Source organism: Lissotriton vulgaris, chromosome 2_1 (genome assembly GCF_964263255.1).
Source record: "Lissotriton vulgaris chromosome 2_1, aLisVul1.2, whole genome shotgun sequence".
NCBI classification, from domain to species: domain Eukaryota; kingdom Metazoa; phylum Chordata; class Amphibia; order Caudata; family Salamandridae; genus Lissotriton; species Lissotriton vulgaris.
Window position 1 is genome coordinate 648192664 of NC_141687.1, and position 20518 is coordinate 648213181.

A 20518-nucleotide genomic window follows, 5' to 3' on the forward strand; every position below is an offset into this window, starting at 1 on the left:
TCTTCCAATGGATCCCAATTGCATCAAGGAAGCCACTGATTCAAGGCTTGATCCTAGGTTGTACTGACTATGGTAAAGCCTTGCTGGCCTCAATCAATGAAGAACTCTTTTCCAGGCTATAGGTACTGCAGAATACGGCGGCCAATCTGGTACTGAACCTACCTTCCATGTCTCCATCAGCCCCTAGTTTAAAACACTTCCATTGCCTTCCCATAAGGTAAAGTACTCGTTTCAAGATCATCTGTCTAGTACATAAAACAATGCATGGCAGTGGACCCAGCTATTTGGCAAAAAAACGTAGCTGGTATAGGCCAACGAGGGTGCTTAGATCTAGCACTAAATCCTGTCTTACTTCATTCAGAGTGCGTACCGCAAAGAATGGCGGGAGATCTTTTTCCTTTCTTGCCCTCACTTTTTGGAAAACTTTCATCCCATTTGCTCTCTATCACAGAGCATAATCGATTTCGCAGAGAATTAAAAACATGGTTGTTTGATCATTAGTAACATCCCCTCTTTCTTTCAGCAGGTTTTTGAGTTGTACGCTAGTGCCATGAGACCCTCAGGTGATATGTGCGCTCAATAAATACACTTGACTTGACGAACTTTGGGTAGCCCGAAGCCAGGTGATGGTGATGTGTAACTGTCTTGGTCATAGGAGCCCCTGTGCTAGGCTTGGACAATTTGCCTTGAAGGAAATAAGGGTTCAGAGGTAGAAACCAGAGAAAGCACTTCAGTCAGAAGATTTGTTCTGACCTGCGGAGAGTGTAACTCTAGTCCAAGGACCTCGGCTGTCCTCCTTACCACAATGGCAGAAGAAGCCCTCTCCTCCATAGCCACAGTTGGTGGAGAGGGCATGCCATTATCTGGGGATGTGTCAAGTCCAATGGCATTCCCAAGTTCCTCATCTATTCCGCAGACACATTGTGATGTTCTAAAGGGTCCATAGACCCCTCCCATGCCAGCAACATCATGAAAATGAACAAGTGACTATATAGAACCACTGGGCTTTTAACAGCATCGAAATCGGCATTGAGTGATGCATTCCAAATCGGTGTCGTCCGGATTGAGGATGGGGCTGGAACCACTGGATGCTTGTTTCCGGTCCAGGGAAAACATGGCTTGGCAGTTCGGGCTGAAATGTTCCCATGAGGCACAGGGTCAGACTGATTTGCATATGGCCATGTCTGAACTGGGGTGGAGGAGTGAGCTAATAAATGATGATGGATTAAACCCCGATCAATTGACTGGGGGTGAGTGCTTGCATTGTTCAACACTCTGTCCATCATCCCCTTTGGTTTTGTTTGGAACCACTGGTGGGCATCGGCAGCACAGGAGGCACCGACATCGGGTCCGACACCAGGGAAGATAGCATAGGCATGACCAGCGCCGTCATGGATACAGAATCAGATGCCTGAGGCTCCACTGGCTCTGGGAGCGGTCCTGCGACGTCCTCTTCTTCAATCGGGACCAGGATCCCCGTGGAGTCTCGCTGGTCAGTGTCGACTGCTGGGCGGCAAGGAGCTTAAAAGCCCGCAAGGCTGTCAGAGCCGACAGTCCGAGCACGACTTTGAGTCGCAGACGCGCTCAAGACCCCAAATACAGATGAGGTGGGGATCAGTAACTGACATGGTGTGGTGACACGCACCATACAGTTTTAAACCTGTCTTCCTCGAAGACATCCCTCGACACACAGACATTTTTTTGAAGTCGACAAAAAGTAGAAAAACTGTCAAAAAGCAACTAAGGGGTTGATCTTCCCGAATCCTGAAAAAGCCCTCAGCCGATGCAAAACAACTTTCAAACTACCGCCCCATTTCTCTTCTGCCACTATTTGGTTAAATAATAGAATCCTTGGTAAATAAGCGATTAGGCTCCTACTTGGAGACAAACATGCTTCTGGATCCTACTCAGTCTGGCTTTAGGGCATTTCACAGCACTGAGACTGCCTTGCTCGAAATAGTGCACAAAGCCAGGATGACTTTGGGCTTTGGGCAGTCCGCCATACTGGTCCTGCTTGATTGGTGGCCTTCAACACCATCTCGCATCACATCTTGATAGAACGTTTGACAGAGATTGGTGTCAAGGGCCCCGCACTGCTTTGGCTTAAGAGCTATCTGTCTAACAGGCGCTCTAGGGTCCAAGTGGGAAAACATTTCTCGGACTATCAAGGAAATGATAAAGGCGTACCCCAAGGATCAATATTGAGCCCTATGCTTTTTAACCTATATGTGTCCCCTCTGGCCAAAGTGATCCAAGCCTTCGGTTTTGAAACTGTACCTTATGCTGACGACACCCAGCTTTTGGTTACCATCGGTCCAGATCCTAATGAGACCAAAATAAGATTCCAAAAATGCATAATTGCAATACACGACTAGATGTCCAGCAAATTTTTTGATGTTAAACGCTAGTAAAATCGAGATTGTACTCTTTGGAAAGGCCGATAGTATCTGGTCAGAAGAATGGTGGCCAATCACTCTGGGTAAGTGTCCCACTCTGAAGACATTAGTCACGAACTTAGGGGTTATTGCGGACAATAAGTTGTCCATGGCTGAACATGTCAACAGAGTAACTGGCACCTGCTTTGGAATAATGCGCAGCCTAAAGAAAATCTTCAAATGGATCCCCCTATCGTCTCGCATGCCTCTAGTTCAAGGCCTCATCGTTAGTCGGATCGACTACGGGAATGCCCTGTTAGCCTCCATCAATGAAAATCTTCTGGCAAAACTCCAGGTAGTGCAGAATACGGCGGCCAGACTGGTGCTTGACCTTCCATCTCGTTCACCTTCTCTGCCTTACCTTAAAACCTTGCATTGGCTTCCCGTCAAAAAACGCATAAAATTCAAACTATGTTGCCTGGTTCATAAAAACATCAATGGACAAGGACCATCTTATTTGGGTAACAAACTCAAATTCTACAAAAGGGCCCGAACACTCAGATCGTCCAACCAACAACTTCTTACGGTTCCTAAAGTCCGAACCGTCAGAAATGGTGACAGGGCTTTTAGTAAAACTTCCCAGAGGCCTGGAATGCCCTTCCTGTCTGTCTTAGGACTGAACTCAATCACATGAGATTCCATAAAAAACTTAAAACCTGGCTTTACTAACCTCTGCCCGTTGCCTCTGTCAGTGGACCTGCTAGCGCTCTAAGACCTTCGGGTGATTTATAAACTGCAAATTACATTACATTGCATGATTACGTACATTCCTGGCTCATTCATGTCTTGACATACGGGTCAGCCTGACCGATGTGGTGTTGCTGCCCCCCATGACGGATGCCTTTGTTCTCTTGTTTTTTGGGGGTTTCTTCGAAATTGTTTATTGCTTTCCCGTTTTCGCTGAGGAAGTTCGACAAGCCATTGAGGAATGTTTCGTTCTCAACATTGGGTCTGTGGATTCTTGGGCAGTTCTTTGGGAAGGGTTTAAGGCAACCATTTGTGGTGTTTGCATTGCCAAACATGTTGGTGCTTTAAGACACATCCGCTCCACACTCTCTTGCGTTGAAAAGGACATTGCTGCACTAGATAGAGAGCTCTTACAGAACCCCTTCGGTGAAAAGGAAGCCAGATATCTGTTGTTAATAATGGAGTTTAGAGAGGAGGCAGACAGGGAACTGAAGTTTCTGACCAAACAATGCAAGGCACGGCAGCATGTGGAGGGTGACAGACCCGGCAAACTATTGGCACAGTTGCTTTGCCCCCCTTATAACTCGTCTTATATCACAGAGATTGTGGGTCCACAGGGTGATCTACTTCGTTCCACGCCAGAAATCTGCAGCACCTTTTTGTCCTATTATAAAACCTTATACACATCCACACTGGCGGAGGATCAGGAGGATCGGGGTGACTACCTAAACGAGATCACTATGGTCTAGCTTGAAAAACACATGCAGGAATTTTTAGCTACACCCATCCCTCAGGACGGCATAATTGAAGCCATTGAGGCATTAAGAGGTTCCTCAGCGCCAGGCCTAGACGGCTTTTCTGCTGTGATCTACAAGGCCTACAAAGAGGTCTTAGTCCCGCGCTTAGTGGAAGTATACGCGGAGGCACTTGAGACGGGCTGCCTGCCTCCCACGTTCAGAGAGTCGGTCATCATTCTCCTTCCCAAGCCAGGCAGGGACGCCACATTATGCAGCTCATACAGGCCTCTTTCTTTATTAAACCTCGACTACAAGATTCTGGCTAAGGTCATCGCCATTCGGCTCTCATTGCTGATGGAGTCTATGATATCCCCATCACAGTCTGGATTTGTCCCACATCGCTCCACTTCTTTGAACCGGAGGACCGAGTTTTCTGTTTTGCATCGAATAGTCCCATCCACACCGGCCGCCGCAATCCTTCTCGACGCTGAGAAAGCGTTTGACTCCTTGGAGTGGCCCTTCTTCCGGTCCATCATGAGACGAATGGGCATGCCGGACTGTTTTGTCTCTACAGTGGCACTATTATACACTGCACCTACGGCCAGACTGCGCCTTAATGGCACCATCACTGAGCAGTTCTCCTCGTCACGTGGCACACGTCATGGATGCCCCCTATCCCTGCTACTCTTCATCCTGGCGCTGGACCCTTTGGGTCCATCATTTTCAAGAAAAGCTTCTACACCGGGGGCTCCAGTTCCGTACTGGTCCACTTTTGATATCTTTGTATCGGATGACACAATCTTATATGTCAGAATGCCTCACATTAATCTTGAACCACTCATTCTGGAAATAACTCGCTTCAGCAAATTTTCTGGTCTTCGCATCAATTGGCAAAAGTCAGTCATCTTTCCACTCACCCCGAGCACTACAGTACGGAATTGCTCTTTCCCTCTTGAATGGAGTCAAGACTCAGCCAAATATTTGGGGGTTCATATTCATTTGGACACCACAGCCATCATTAGACTAAATTTATGGTAGTGCAGTTGGTTTATTAAAGAGACAGATTGAGAGGTGGATCCGCCTCCCTCTATCTATGGACGGGCGAATTGCCATAATTAAAATGGTTGTACTTCCTCGCTTTTTATATCTTTTTTTTTATAACATCCCAATTCCTCTCACCAAGATTTTTTTCTCCCAACTGCGTTCCTTGTTAGTTGCGATTAGTTTGGGGTGACAAAAATCTGCGTGTCACCTGCCGGGTTTTAACTCTCCCATATGAACAAGGCGGCTTTGATGTTCCTGATTTTTATCTTTATTTTTTAGTTGCACAATGAATGGGGGGCATGGGGTGCACTCCTCAATTCAACATTATTAACTGCTTTCATCCAGTTCTACGATCTCCTCATTTGCGTGCAGGTCGGTATGGTGCCAAACCCATAGGCACCTGTGATACAAACAATGAGAGGGGCAATGAGTTGCTCCAACCGGCCGCACAGTTGCGTGTCGCCATATTGGCTGTCAATATCTTCGCGTTACTACTATTAACCTATTTTCGTTCTTTTTTAACCATTGATCATATGTTTATCCATCTTCAACCTTTACTTCAATCCATACACGGGTAATTATGCCATTTTCTATGTTTCTAATGTGAATGCTGTGCCCATCCGGACTTCTTGCATAAACATGACAGATGCAGGGGTTTATCCAAAACAGCGTTTATTAAAACCAATGCATTTCGAGCATCAAGTGCTCTCCATCAGGGTACGCTGAAATTAATACAGAGACATATATTCATTAATAACATTACCAGCATTCAATATATTAAGTCATCTTAATGTTTGCAATTTCATAAAATCTCATATGTATCTTAAATAGCGGTAGAACAACCTTCTAATAGAACAACCTGTGGGTCCAACATCGATTATACATAGATTTACATGTTAAACATGAACTTTATGTCGACCCTACAATAATACATGTACTCTCTACATCATCAGATCTGTACTGTCCTTCATCCCTCTGAATGCCTCCCCAAACCGTTCTGCTTTACCCCTACCTGTAGGTATCATGTTTTCTTCCCTGTTACAATTGAAGCACTATTAAAACACCTGATTTCCTACTCAAACTGTTGTTCCTCACTGTGTTAACCTTTCACCCATTTTCCCATCTGCAGCCATCCCCCCTTGTCTAGAAACCACTGTGTGCACACTTTACTTTTTACATGAAAACATTCAGGCTGAAACGTTAAAATAAACAAGTGTTTCCGAGTGATTAATTATACGTTCGGTATTCTCTGTAACTACACTTGCTGCTTACTCCTACAGACATACAATGTCAAAGCGATACTGAACAATTTCTCATGACTCCGTCTAGGCACTCTAAGTACAACCTTTCTCATACCTGCTTTCGGACGCTCTCACGTTTACTTCAATCAAAATGCGTCTATCAAGCTGCACCAGGTAAACGTGAGAGCGTCCGAAAGCAGGTATGAGAAAGGTTGTACTTAGAGTGCCTAGACGGAGTCATGAGAAATTGTTCAGTATCGCTTTGACATTGTATGTCTGTAGGAGTGCAGATGGGAAAATGGGTGAAAGGTTAACACTGTGAGGAACAACAGTTTGAGTAGGAAATCAGGTGTTTTAATAGTGCTTCAATTGTAACAGGGAAGAAAACATGATACCTACAGGTAGGGGTAAAGCAGAACGGTTTGGGGAGGCATTCAGAGGGATGAAGGACAGTACAGATCTGATGATGTAGAGAGTACATGTATTATTGTAGGGTCGACATAAAGTTCATGTTTAACATGTAAATCTATGTATAATCGATGTTGGACCCACAGGTTGTTCTATTAGAAGGTTGTTCTACCGCTATTTAAGATACATATGAGATTTTATGAAATTGCAAACATTAAGATGACTTAATATATTGAATGCTGGTAATGTTATTAATGAATATATGTCTCTGTATTAATTTCAGCGTACCCTGATGAAGAGCACTTGATGCTCGAAATGCATTGGTTTTAATAAACGCTGTTTTGGATAAACCCCTGCATCTGTCATGTTTATGCAAGAAGTCCGGATGGGCACAGCATTCACATTAGAAACATAGAAAATGGCATAATTACCCGTGTATGGATTGAAGTAAAGGTTGAAGATGGATAAACATATGATCAATGGTTAAAAAAGAACGAAAATAGGTTAATAGTAGTAACGCGAAGATATTGACAGCCAATATGGCGACACGCAACTGTGCGGCCGGTTGGAGCAACTCATTGCCCCTCTCATTGTTAGTTGCACAATGTTCATATGCATACTCTTGGTTTCACCCTGATACCCGTTCTGTATTTGAAACCTGAAGCGGATTTGGTCCTTCCTGGACTCCTGTCCACTGTTCTTCCTAGGGGTTTCCCACGAGACCCGCTGTATATACAGAATGTCTTGTCAACCTGTTGGGCCTGGGACAGATTTCGTAGAATTCTTGGCCTGGACCAATTCTATTCTCTGGCCCTTCCTTTGCCCAATGCTTCTTGGCTCCCGATCACCGGGGAAGCAGTAGTCAAACACGCATTGGCCAAATTCCAAATCCACACCATTGGCGACCTCTTCCCTGAGGGACATGCTTTCTCTACGTCTGAAGACCAATGTTTCATTGACCGCTCATTCATGGACTCCTTTGTCTTGATTAGATTACGATCCATGTTGCAGGCTTTGTTTCCGACATTTCCATTTGTTCCTGAGGCTGCCCCCCCCGCTTACACTCCTCATCCAACACCAATCGGGAACACACCTAGTTTCTAGTGTGCAGTGCTTCAATTCCCACCCTAGTCACCAAAATACGTGCTGCGTGGGAGGAGGACCTGGGAAAACCCATCTCCGATGATCAATGGGTACAGTGCTGCAGAGCTACGAAGGAAGTTTCACTAAACAGTAGACACAAACTCATCCATTTTAAATTCCTCTGCAGGCTATATCACACTCCAGCACGTTCACACAAAATAGATCCTAGTCGTCCCCACCAATGCCCCAAGTGCAGGGGCCCTACGCCGACTATGCCCACCTCTCTTGGACCTGTCCCCTTTTACATGATTATTGGCCTCAGGTACACCACACTTTCAGTGACATGTTATGTTTGAATCTGATCCCCACCCCAGAAATAGTGTTGCTGGGATAGGTTTCCAACTTCCCATGTACTGTTCGTAAACTTGCAGCATTGGATTCCTGCTGGCAAAGAGGGAAGTTGCGTTACTCTGGTGTGATAGACGGCCTCCGAGATTGAAGTCTTGGCTCAGGAGTATGGCTTTTTGCAATATTAATTGCATGGAATACTCGACACAGGTCCCCAGTCCATCTCGACCTATTGATATTTGGGGGCCATACCGCTCCTACATTGCTGAGATCACCGCTGAACAGCAGTCTCAGCTAGAAAGCCACATAGTCCCGGAGGGAGTGGGCTGAGGCGTTGTGCATTTCTAGAACTATGCATCTGTATTTTATTTGTTTGATTGGTTTTTCCTTTGTCCCCTGAGGCCCCACTAACTGTTTTGTTGACATGTGCGAGATGTCATACCAATGTGACTATATATGCCATTGTTCTACCGCTTTTATTTTTCCATCTTCCCATGCTGTATTATATATTACACCTGTAACTCCAATGGTAAAGATCACTGATTCTCAGCGCATGAACACCACAATGTATTATATTATGTGTTATGTGCGCATGCTCTCCTCCTCCGACATTATTTATATGCTATAATGTGTAACATAAGGTACATCATTGTTTTATTATTTGGAAAATGATAAATAAAGTATTAAAAAAAAATATATATATATATAAGATCAATTGTTTTGCTTAAAAAAAATATTAATTTGTTATATTTATTTCTAGAAACAAGGGAAACTCAGTTGCAGGTAGGTACCAAATTAAAATCACAATATTTTTCATGTACAATAGGATTTGTGATGCAAGAGCAATACTTTACAGTAGTACCAGGAATATTTCGGTAGTGACAATCGAAAATAGCAAAATTTAGCAAATGTAAAAGATAAACACTTTGTGTTAATCACAAGAAAGGCAATGCAATACTACGGAGAAAACAGTTCGGTATGGTTTACAGGCAAGTACTCTACTTACACATACAGTCTTCGGGGATTGTGATCAACACTAGACAAGGATTAGATCAAGATAGGTACTGCACCATCAGCGGCACAGGGGCAGTCAGGTGCAAAGGGCACTGAGCCCAATGTTAGTCATAGGAGACTGGGGCACCCACTAGAGGTGCTGGGTGCAGAAAGGCACTGTGGTATCAGGGCACAGGCCCCGGGGGTCAAGGCAAGCACAGGGGGGCCCACAAGGCAGCACCAAGCAAACACCACCAGCGGTACCGGGGCGACCGGGTGCAAGGTGCAAATCAGTGTTGGGCTCCCAATGCAAGTAAAGGGGGTTCTCGGTCACACAAAGAGGCTGCAGGCTCAGACCAGGAGACTGGACGAAGGTGAGCAACAGCTGGGCAGGTAAGCATAGGTGTCAGTGGATGCCTGGGCACCGTCAGCTGAGCTCCCCAAAGTCGGGGGCTAAGGATGCAGGGCTGCCCTTAGGTGTCGAATTTTCTTAACCAGAGCCAGTCGAGAGGACCCTTCAAGATGAGGCTTCAGGCGTCTTCGTGGAGTCCAGGAGAGGTCAGCCACCCCTAGAGTTGAGGTCTGTATCGCTGGGTAGACTTCACTGGACAGGTGAGCCACTCAGACTCGGGTCGTGGGCTTTGGATGCAGAGTCGGCAGGATCTGTGGTTCCAGCTGGATCTGCAGTCCTTAGAGTTGGCTTCTTGTGGACAGGTATTGCAAACAAAACAGGTGATGGACAGAATGTGGATCAATGTCACACATTCACCCCAGTCCAAAGATCTGGGCCCAAATCCATCGTTTTTTTGCACTCCACACCACCCTGGGTTAGACAATGGCAATATGCAAATCAGCTCTGACCCTGTGCCCATGGGAACAGTCCAGTCCGAACTACAAAAGCCATGTCCTTCCCAGAACGGAATCAAGCATCCGAGGACCGGACCGGTTTCGAGGTAACACCTCTCATCAGCCCGGCTAGCTTGACTCCAGTGGTGTGGAGTGCCTGGGACCCACGTCTGAGCATCCCCAGCGCACTTATGGCGGTATTGCAAACAAAACAGGTGATGGACAGAATGTGGATCAATGTCACACATTCACCCCAGTCCAAAGATCTGGGCCCAAATCCATCGTTTTTTTGCACTCCACACCACCCTGGGTTAGACAATGGCAATATGCAAATCAGCTCTGACCCTGTGCCCATGGGAACAGTCCAGTCCGAACTACAAAAGCCATGTCCTTCCCAGAATGGAATCAAGCATCCGAGGACCGGACCGGTTTCGAGGTAACACCTCTCATCAGCCCGGCTAGCTTGACTCCAGTGGTGTGGAGTGCCTGGGACCCACGTCTGAGCATCCCCAGCGCACTTATGGCGGTATTGCAAAAAAACAGGTGATGGACAGAATGTGGATCAATGTCACACATTCACCCCAGTCCAAAGATCTGGGCCCAAATCCATCGTTTTTTTGCACTCCACACCACCCTGGGTTAGACAATGGCAATATGCAAATCAGCTCTGACCCTGTGCCCATGGGAACAGTCCAGTCCAAACTACAAAAGCCATGTCCTTCCCAGAACGGAATCAAGCATCCGAGGACCGGACCGGTTTCGAGGTAACACCTCTCATCAGCCCGGCTAGCTTGACTCCAGTGGTGTGGAGTGCCTGGGACCCACGTCTGAGCATCCCCAGCGCACTTATGGCGGTATTGCAAACAAAACAGGTGATGGACAGAATGTGGATCAATGTCACACATTCACCCCAGTCCAAAGATCTGGGCCCAAATCCATCGTTTTTTTGCACTCCACACCACCCTGGGTTAGACAATGGGAATATGCAAATCAGCTCTGACCCTGTGCCCATGGGAACAGTCCAGTCCGAACTACAAAAGCCATGTCCTTCCCAGAACGGAATCAAGCATCCAAGGACCGGACCGGTTTCGAGGTAACACCTCTCATCAGCCCGGCTAGCTTGACTCCAGTGGTGTGGAGTGCCTGGGACGCACGTCTGAGCATCCCCAGCGCACTTATGGCGGTATTGCAAACAAAACAGGTGATGGACAGAATGTGGATCAATGTCACACATTCACCCCAGTCCAAAGATCTGGGCCCAAATCCATCGTTTTTTTGCACTTCACACCACCCTGGGTTAGACAATGGCAATATGCAAATCAGCTCTGACCCTGTGCCCATGGGAACAGTCCAGTCCGAACTACAAAAGCCATGTCCTTCCCAGAACGGAATCAAGCATCCGAGGACCGGACCGGTTTCGAGGTAACACCTCTCATCAGCCCGGCTAGCTTGACTCCAGTGGTGTGGAGTGCCTGGGACCCACGTCTTGTGGACAGGGTCACTGTCCTTGGGAGATCTGGTCTTTGTTGAAGAGCAGGCACTCTTCGTCAGATTCTGGGATTTGCTGGCTGCAGTGCAGGCTGGTAGTGTCAAATCAGTAGCCGTCTTTAGGCTTTCATGCACAGCATCTTCTTTCATCCTTCTTCGTAGGTCGCAGGAATCGGAGGATCAAGGTTCAGGGGTGCCCCTAATTACTGAATTTAGTGGGGATTACAGATACTGGGAAGTAGGCCAATGGGCTACCTACCTTCTAGGGTGACTACACCCCTTGTATGTACCTCACGTTTGGGGAGGCGGCATCCCCTTACCTGATTGGCTATAATCCTTCAATCCAACATGGAGTATTTTCTAATATATATACATTTTAAAAACATTATATTTACAAAGCCCCATTAAAACACATAAGCATATGGCGGAAATGGTGCGTGTGAAATCCAACCTGTGCTCTCATTTTAATTAGCATTGCCCGCCCTCAAATGGGTGGCTCATATGAAACAGATGCAGTTTCGGTCATTAATAATCTGTTTACTCGTTCTGTCAAAGTCATTAGAATGCCCGCGTTTGGGCCTCAGCAGGCGAGCTGAGTCCTAAATCCATCACTGTACTCCACAACAGATTATTAATGACCAAAACTGCATCTCGCATAAGGAGCCAGCCTCTGAAGAAGTAAAGCAAACGAAACGCGTCAGGCTAAGACGGAGTGGCTGTCTTCTATGGATCAGCAGTCTGAACTGTGACCGTACCTATTAAAAGCATGATGCTTAACACGCTTACTTGAGTGCTTCTCTCTGGATGGGTAACCTCTGAGCAGTATGTATTGGCAGCAGCCCAGCTGCCGAGAATTCACCTCCCAACTATCAGCAGGAGCCACTGGGCTCGAGAGTTGACGAGCCTTTGTTGTGGAGTACAGTGATGGATTTAGGACTCAGCTCGCCTACTGAGGCCCATCTGTGGGCTTTCAAATGACTTTGAAAGGACATGTGCATCCATAAACTGATTATTAACAACCGAAACTGCATCTCCCATAATGCCCCGTTTCATATGAGCCGCCCATTTGAGGGCGGGCAATGCTATTTAAAATGGAAGCGCAGCTCGGATTTCACATGCACCATTTCCGCCAGCCTCTGAAGAAGTGAAGCAAACGAAACACATCAGGCGTTGACCGAGTGGCTGTCTTGAGTGCTTCTCGCCGGACGGGTAATCTCTGAGTAATATATATATGTATATATATACATATATATATATATATTTGTTAATCCACAGTTTGCTTGAAAGCATCACGTGCACTCGGTAGTAGAGATGCAATTTTTATTCTCAAAAAACGTTTTTTGAGAATAAAAATTTCATCTCTACTACCGAGTGCGCGTGATGCTTCCAAGCAAACTGTGGATTGAAAATTAATCTTTCGGCACATGGGTCATGGGTTCGCCGACAACGCGCCACCTGACTATGGGAGCAGGATCCCGGAAAGACCCCATTTTGCTAGAATATATATATATATATATATATATATATATATATATATATATATATATATATATATATATATATATTTAGTCTAGCAAAATAGGGTATATATATATTCACTGAAAAAAACATAGGTTTCACACCAGTTATAGTTGGGTGGAAATTTTACTCGCATACAACCATTGAAATTCCCACGTTACAGTTAGTTGGACTCACTATAACTTGCGCGTGCAATGCACTGCTGATGACGTCACATATTACATCACTCATGACATGGTCAGTGACATCACTCATGACATCACTGATGACATCTCAAATGACATCACTGATGACAACATCCTTGTGACAAAGTGACAGACCTCCTATCAGTATAAAATAACCTTTGACACACACATTCAAAAATAGAAACTAACATTTTCTTAAAAAAGGAGAAACCAATACCAATTACAACAACTTATTAGGTAATTACAACACCTACATACACATCCACTCATTCACCAACAGTTCTATATAGTCACTCATGCATGTACTTACTCATCATATGTACTCATACACCTATACATCCTGTTACACACTAATACTCATCCATATAGTTTCTCACACACAAATTCACACATGCAAATAAACTATCAAAAAACCCTGTACTTGATTATACTGCTATATACACACCACTACACCTACTTCTACAGAAACGGAAACATATTTACTCTCTTAAACAATCAATTATAAAAACACATACTCACTATCCCACCCATACACACAATCATCCACCCATACAGTCTTGCACACATGCTGTCTTCAAAATACATACAAATAGTGAGTCACTCATTCATGTATCTGTGCTCTAAGTAATATCCCCCACCGAACCATACAGACACTGATACTCAAAAAAACAGCTAATAACCCATATACACACTCATGTAGCTACTCACCAAACCATGCAGCCACTTATACACAAAGTGAGACACAGATACAGATATTTAAATATTTAAACATTACTCGCTAATATATGTATTCACTAAGATACATTTAATAAGTCAGTTAACCAATCAATTTTACACAAAAAAACATCCATTTAGACATTTATTTACCCATTTATTCTTCCATCAACCTTTAGATATACATATATAAAAAATATTTATTTTTCAGAAAGATACACATTCACTGGATGATGTTATCAGTGATGTCATTTGAGATGTCATCAGTGATGTCACTGACCATGTCATGAGTGATGTAATATGTGACGTCATCAGCAGTGCATTGCACGCGCAAGTTATAGTGAGTCCAACTAAATATAACGTGGGAATTTCAATGGTTTTATGCGAGTAAAATTTCCACCTAACTATAACTGGTGTGAAACCTATGTTTTTTTCAGTGAATTTGATAGGTTTTTTAAATGCTAATTCCTAACTATAACTGGTGTGAAACCTATGTTTTTTTCAGTGAATATATATATATATATATATATATATATATATATATATATATATATATATATATATATATATATTTATTATATATATTATATATATATATTATATATATATATTATATATATATATATATATTCACTGAAAAAACCATAGGTTTATATATATATAACAATTTTATTATATATAAAATTTCTATGGCAAAATGAAACCCCTCATTTTGTTCCTTTTCAAATTAAATGTATTAAGTGTTACCACTTTATTCCAATCAAGATGACTTCAGATGTGCCATACTTTTGTCATAAGTAAGACTGTTAGCGTTCTAGTTGCTCTTTAGAACACTCTGGGACATTCTGTCATTGGGCTATAGTTGGGCTACATCTGGCTGATATTTGGGCTACATTTGGGCTCTTTTGTCTCTGGTGGCCATCTTGGGAGACTGCATATCAGAATTTTTTTAATGAAATATAAGAGAATTTGAGAAGTCACTCAAAATGTGCCCTAATTTTTCTTTCTTCGGCACTAATCATAATTTCTATGGCAAAATGAACCCCCTCATTTTGTTCCTTTGCAAATTTAATGTTTTAAGTGTTAACACTTTATTCCAATCAAGATGACTTCAGGTGTGCCATACTTTTGTCATAAGTAAGACTGTTAGCGCTCTAGTTGTTCTTTAGAACACTCTGGGACATTCTGTCATTGGGCTATAGTTGGGCTACATCTGGCTGATATTTGGGCTACATTTGTTTTTTTTTGTCTTTGGTGGCCATCTTTGGGCTACATTGGGCTACATTTGGGCGCTAACATATATATAGCACAATGTAGCCCAATATATATTTTTCAAACTTAATTTTTGTAAAAACCACTGGAGCATATATCTTGAGACATAGCAAAGGCACATCGGGGTACCAGTCCCTACAATTTTGCCAATTTTGGTGGAAATCCATTCAGCCGTTTGGGCTAAAAGTGAGGTCGACCGCCCTATGGAAATTAACATGGGGAAAACACGTTTTGGGACCCCCCTTTTATCTCGGCCCCCGCTTGACGAATCCCCCCCACTGCTGATGACGTCACATATTAGATCACTCATGACATGGTCAGTGACATCACTCATGACATCACTGATGACACCATCCTTGTGACAGAGTGACAGACCTCCTTTCAGTGTAATGTAACCCTTGAAACACATATTCAAAAATAGAAACTAAAATTTTCACAAAAAAAAGAGATACCCATACCAGTTACAACAACCAATTCAGTAATACCACAATCTATACACACATCCACTCATTCACCAACAGTTCTATATAGTCACTCAGACATATATTCACTCATCATATGTAGTGAAACACCTATACATCCTGTTACACACCGACAGTCATCCAAAAGTTACTCACACACATAATCACACATGCAAATAAACTATTGAACATCAATTTATTAGCATATACAGCTTTACACACACTACCACCTTACTTCTAAGGAAACTTACACATACTTAATCTCTTAAACAATCACTTATAGAAACACATACTTATTTAAACAGGAACTCTTACAATCTCTCACTCTCACATATACTCACTTATAACTGCTGTTATCCCTATCTCAAGGCCCCGCAATGACAGCGTCCAATTTTAAGGCTGTATGCAGGCTCTGGCGAATTGGATGGATTCCCATTGCCTAAAATTGAATGGCTCTAAAACGGAGATGATGGTGGTGGGCGGGGAGACCAGCAGCTGGTCAGCCGAGTGGTGGCTGCCATGTTTGGGTCCCACCCCGGTACCCTGTGAGGAGGCTAAAAACTTGGGGGTATGGGTCAATCCTACCCTTTCTTATGAAGGGCATATCCGCCGGTTAGTTGGGAAGTGTTTTGGAGTCTTGAAGACCTTAAATAAAACGCTTGACCTCCTGCCCTTGTCAGCCAGACGGACCATGACTCAGGCCCTGGTGACCTCCCGGATGGACTATGGGAATGTTCTATTCCTGGGGCCACCGAGAAAAGTTTGGGGCGGCTGCAAGTTCTGCAAAATTCTGCCGCACGGTTAGTTCTGCGGCGGCCTAGGAGAGCAGCCTCCAGTCTGGCCCTGGTTACTCTGCACTGGCTGCCGGTCAGGAAGAGAGTGCTTTATAAATGCCTCCTGATCTGCCATCGCATTGTATGGAATAGGGCTCCTTCTTACCTGCAAAACTTGGTGCATAAATATGAACCCTCGAGAGCTCTTCGCTCGGGAGGAACGGGCTTGCTGGTGGTTCCTCGAGTGAAGAAAGCAAGAATGGGGGGGCGCTCTTTTAGTGTGATTGCGGCACGGAGCTGGAACTATCTCCCTTTGGAGAGGAGACTAGAAGGCGCTGAAGTCAAATTTAGAGCATTGTTAAAAACTCATTTGTATAGGATGTAGGGTTCACGGAAGGGTGGGCAGTCTCTTTCCTCACTAGCGCAGGGACACGCCGTGAATGTGTTACGAGGCGCTTTATAAGCCGTTTTATTATTATTATTATATACATCAATACTCACATATACTAGAATAAAACATATTTAGTTACTAATAAAGACACTAGTGAGACAGTCATTCACTCACTAACACACACATATACACACTCATACACCCTTACAATCCAACACATATGCGGTCTTCAAAACACATACAGTGAGTCAGTCATTAATGCATCTATGTGCTAAGTAACACCCCCACCAAACCATACAGACACTCATATTGATACTAAAAAAAACATCTAATAACCCATACACACACACATGTAGCTATTTACCAACCCATGCAGCCACTTATTCACAAAGTGAAACACTGATACTTATATTTAAATATTTAAAAATTACTCGCTAATATATGTATTCACTAAGATACACTTAATAAGCCAGTTAACCAATCAATTTTTTTTAAAAAACATCCATTAAGACACTTATTTAAACATTTATTCTACCATAGGCCTTTACAAATACATATATAAAACATATTTATTTTTCAGAAAGACACACATTCACTGGATGGTGTCATCAGTGATGTCATGAGTGATGTCACTGACCATGTCATGAGTGATGTAATATGTGACGTCAGCAGTGCATTGCAGGCACGCAAGTTATAGTGAGTCCAACTAACTATAACGTGGGAATTTCAATGGTTTTATGTCAGTAAAATTTCCAGCTAACTCTAACTGGTGTGAAACCTATGTTTTTTTCAGTGAATATATATATACACACACACACAAATATATATATATATATATATATATATATATATATATATATATATATATATATATATATATATATATATATATATATATATATATATATATAGCAACTGAATGACATGATCTGATGCCTCAATATTATTTATAAGACAATATGGTTTTCAGGCTAGAGGAGGCCATCTGTCTGCCATTGTTCTAGTGGGGAAGCTATTTACATACAGCTGCTTGACACATTTATACATGAATGATATGAATAGATTCTCAGTCTTGACACTTAACACTCGTACAGTAATAATGTTTTTTATCTTCAACGGCTTCAGCCTAAAAACACTTTTGTCATGAACATCACAGAACTCGAAGTCAAAATTATAAAGTTTCTCTTTCAACATTTACATTATGTCGACCAAATGGTACAGTAAAACAGTGGATTTCATTGTGGATCGCAGATGAAATACTGCATTTTACCTTGTATATAATTTTTGCTGCTTCATTTAGAATGCAGGGTATCCAGGATTCATTAGTGGTCTGCAGGTCAAACAAAAAAAATAGACATTTATCATATTTTTCAATGTACTGTATATATTACAACCACAGACTCAATAATTCAGTGTTAGTATTTCCTATTCGTTGTGACCAAAGTGAAATGTTAGTATCAAGACATTAGAACATAGGCTTTTCAACTTCAACTGTTGAATATGTTTTGCGTTGCTTATTAGCACATATTTATTCAAGCTTCGCACTAGAGAATTCCTTACTTTAGTAGTAAAACATGCCTACAAAACCTTTGTATCTTAAATCTTTTCTACCAAAGGATTATTTTGCAAGTAGACAGAAAATATAAATCTAATGGGTATAAAGGCGCACATAAAAATGATACGACTGTAGCTAAATTCATAAGCAAACAAGGACATGATGGTCGGAGGCCAGAAATTTTTCAGACACTCACCCCCAGTCACAGGTCTGGGTTGAATCCACCATAGTTATTTAGCTCACTTTGTCACCCCAGTTCAGAACCAGCTATATGCAAATAAGAATTGACCCTGTGCCTCGTGCGAACAGTCCAGTTTGAAATGCCAAGCCAGGTCTTCCCTGGACCTGAAACAAGCATTCTGGGACCGGTTTCGGGTAACACCCCTCATCAGCCCGTTTAGCTTGAATCCAGTGGCAAATTGAGCAAGGGACCCACGTCTGGGCATACCCTGCCAATTTAGGGCGAACAAAGCAAACACAAGGAGATGATGGATGGAAAGCTGAAAGTTTTCAGACACACCCCCAGTCACAAATCTGGGTTGAATCCATCATTGTTCTTTAGCTCACTTCTCCACCCCACCTCAGACCCAGCTATATGCAAATCAGACTTTTTGGGGGGAATTATTTTTATTGATTAAGGAAAAAAAAAGCATATGACAGCATATAATAAAGTGACATTGTGCAAAAGTACCAAAATCACCATAGATTTGTTGATACATTCCAAGAGTATCATCCCATTACATAACGTCAGTTTCAACATTATGACCAACAAATTCACGGAGCTATACAATCATTTAGAGAGGCATCAGGAAATGATATACACAACATCCCCCTCGCTTTGATCCAGTCACCCCAAATCTTGGACCACTTTTGGGATCAACCCCTCCCTTCATAGACCACCCCCTCCGTCTGCATAAACCACTCAATATCCATTTCCCAATCCTGGAACTTGGGCGCAGTGTCCCGCTTCCAAGTTCTGGCTACATTGCGTTTTGCAACTAGATTCCCAAGGGAAACCCAGATCCTTTCTTAGGCTGTCAAGTCCTTTGCCTCCCATATATTAAGGAAAAGTCGAGGGGTGACTTCCACACTTTTCCCACAGACTTCAAACATCCTCGAGGTCACTTTCTTCCAATACGGCAGTATAGTCTGGCATTCCCACCACTGATGTAGTTATGTGCCCATCTGCCCACAACCCCGGGGACACTGCGTGGAACTCAGAATGCCCATCTTGGCTAATGCAACATTTGTATAATATACTCTATGGGGAAGCTTAAGCTGGACTAATTTAAATCTGGAGCGTATTGCGACTTCTCGAGGGAATGCCAGCACTTCCTGCCACTCTGCATCGTCTAGATGCCCCTCATCCTCCATCGATTTAGAACAGGTCTTTCCTAAAGCATCTGGGGAGTTATTTAAAATCTTTCTATAGGTCAGGGAGATTACTTTGCTCTTCAGATAATCATCAAGAAGCCCATCTTCCAGTGGCGAGGTTGCTGGAAGGTCCGTGCCCATGGGCACAGCTTTATACAATGCGCTACGAGCCTGCAAGTATCGAAATGTTTCCCCTGGATTCAGATTATAATCCTGTTGTAGGTCACTTAAGGGGACCACCTTGCCCTTCGCCCATAAATTATCCACTGTGGACAGCCCAATGAGATGCCATTTGTGAAACCCAGGGCTGTGAGCTAAGAGTCCCAATTCATCTGACTCAAGAGGGGGGTGGGCAAGGTTAATCTTTGCTTTTCAACTCAAAGCGGAGGTCGCAGTGTACCAAAATGCAACCATAGTTGCGGTCAGGGTATACACTGGGGCACTCTTCCGCCCTCCATATAGCGTCCGTTGGTAAGAGCCATTTATCACATTACACCTATCCATCTTATAAGCCGGCCCATCGACTGGCCAGTGTACGCAGTGGTTAGGGACCACTATTTGGGAAGCCCAGTAGTAACTCTTGCTTGCCAGAAGAGCAATCCCCCGCCCATCGTACCAGCTCTTCATAAGCTTTGTCAAGGTAATGCGGGAGTTCCCGCCATTCCACAGAAGGGTCCTGACTTCTGAATCTACAGCCTGAAAATATTTGGGTGGGACGGGGAAGGGCATATTTTGCAATGCATAAACAAATCAGCAGGCAGAGCCATTGTTTTATACAAAGCCGCCCTGCCCAATAATGTGAGGGGCAGGGACCTGCAGTGTTGTACGTCAGCCTGTAGACGGCGCAGAGGCGGGGCCAAATTATTATCATAGAAGGCCCCCTGGTCCGACTTAACATAGATGCCCAAATAGCGGAATCCCCCGTGACAATTTTAGCAACGCAATGTGTGGGTAACCTAAAATTC

At 43.6% G+C, this 20518-nt stretch overlaps 1 protein-coding gene across 1 annotated transcript in view; it reads right to left on the reverse strand.

The window, feature by feature from the left end:
- The window catches only part of VPS13C (vacuolar protein sorting 13 homolog C), a 2437235-nt gene that overhangs the window by 2104338 nt on the left and 312379 nt on the right, over positions 1–20518 (reverse strand). Inside the window, exon 10 of the mRNA XM_086955811.1 lies at positions 17895–17954. Coding sequence (XP_086811937.1) covers positions 17895–17954 — 60 coding nt within the window. The remainder of the gene's footprint in view (positions 1–17894; positions 17955–20518) is intronic.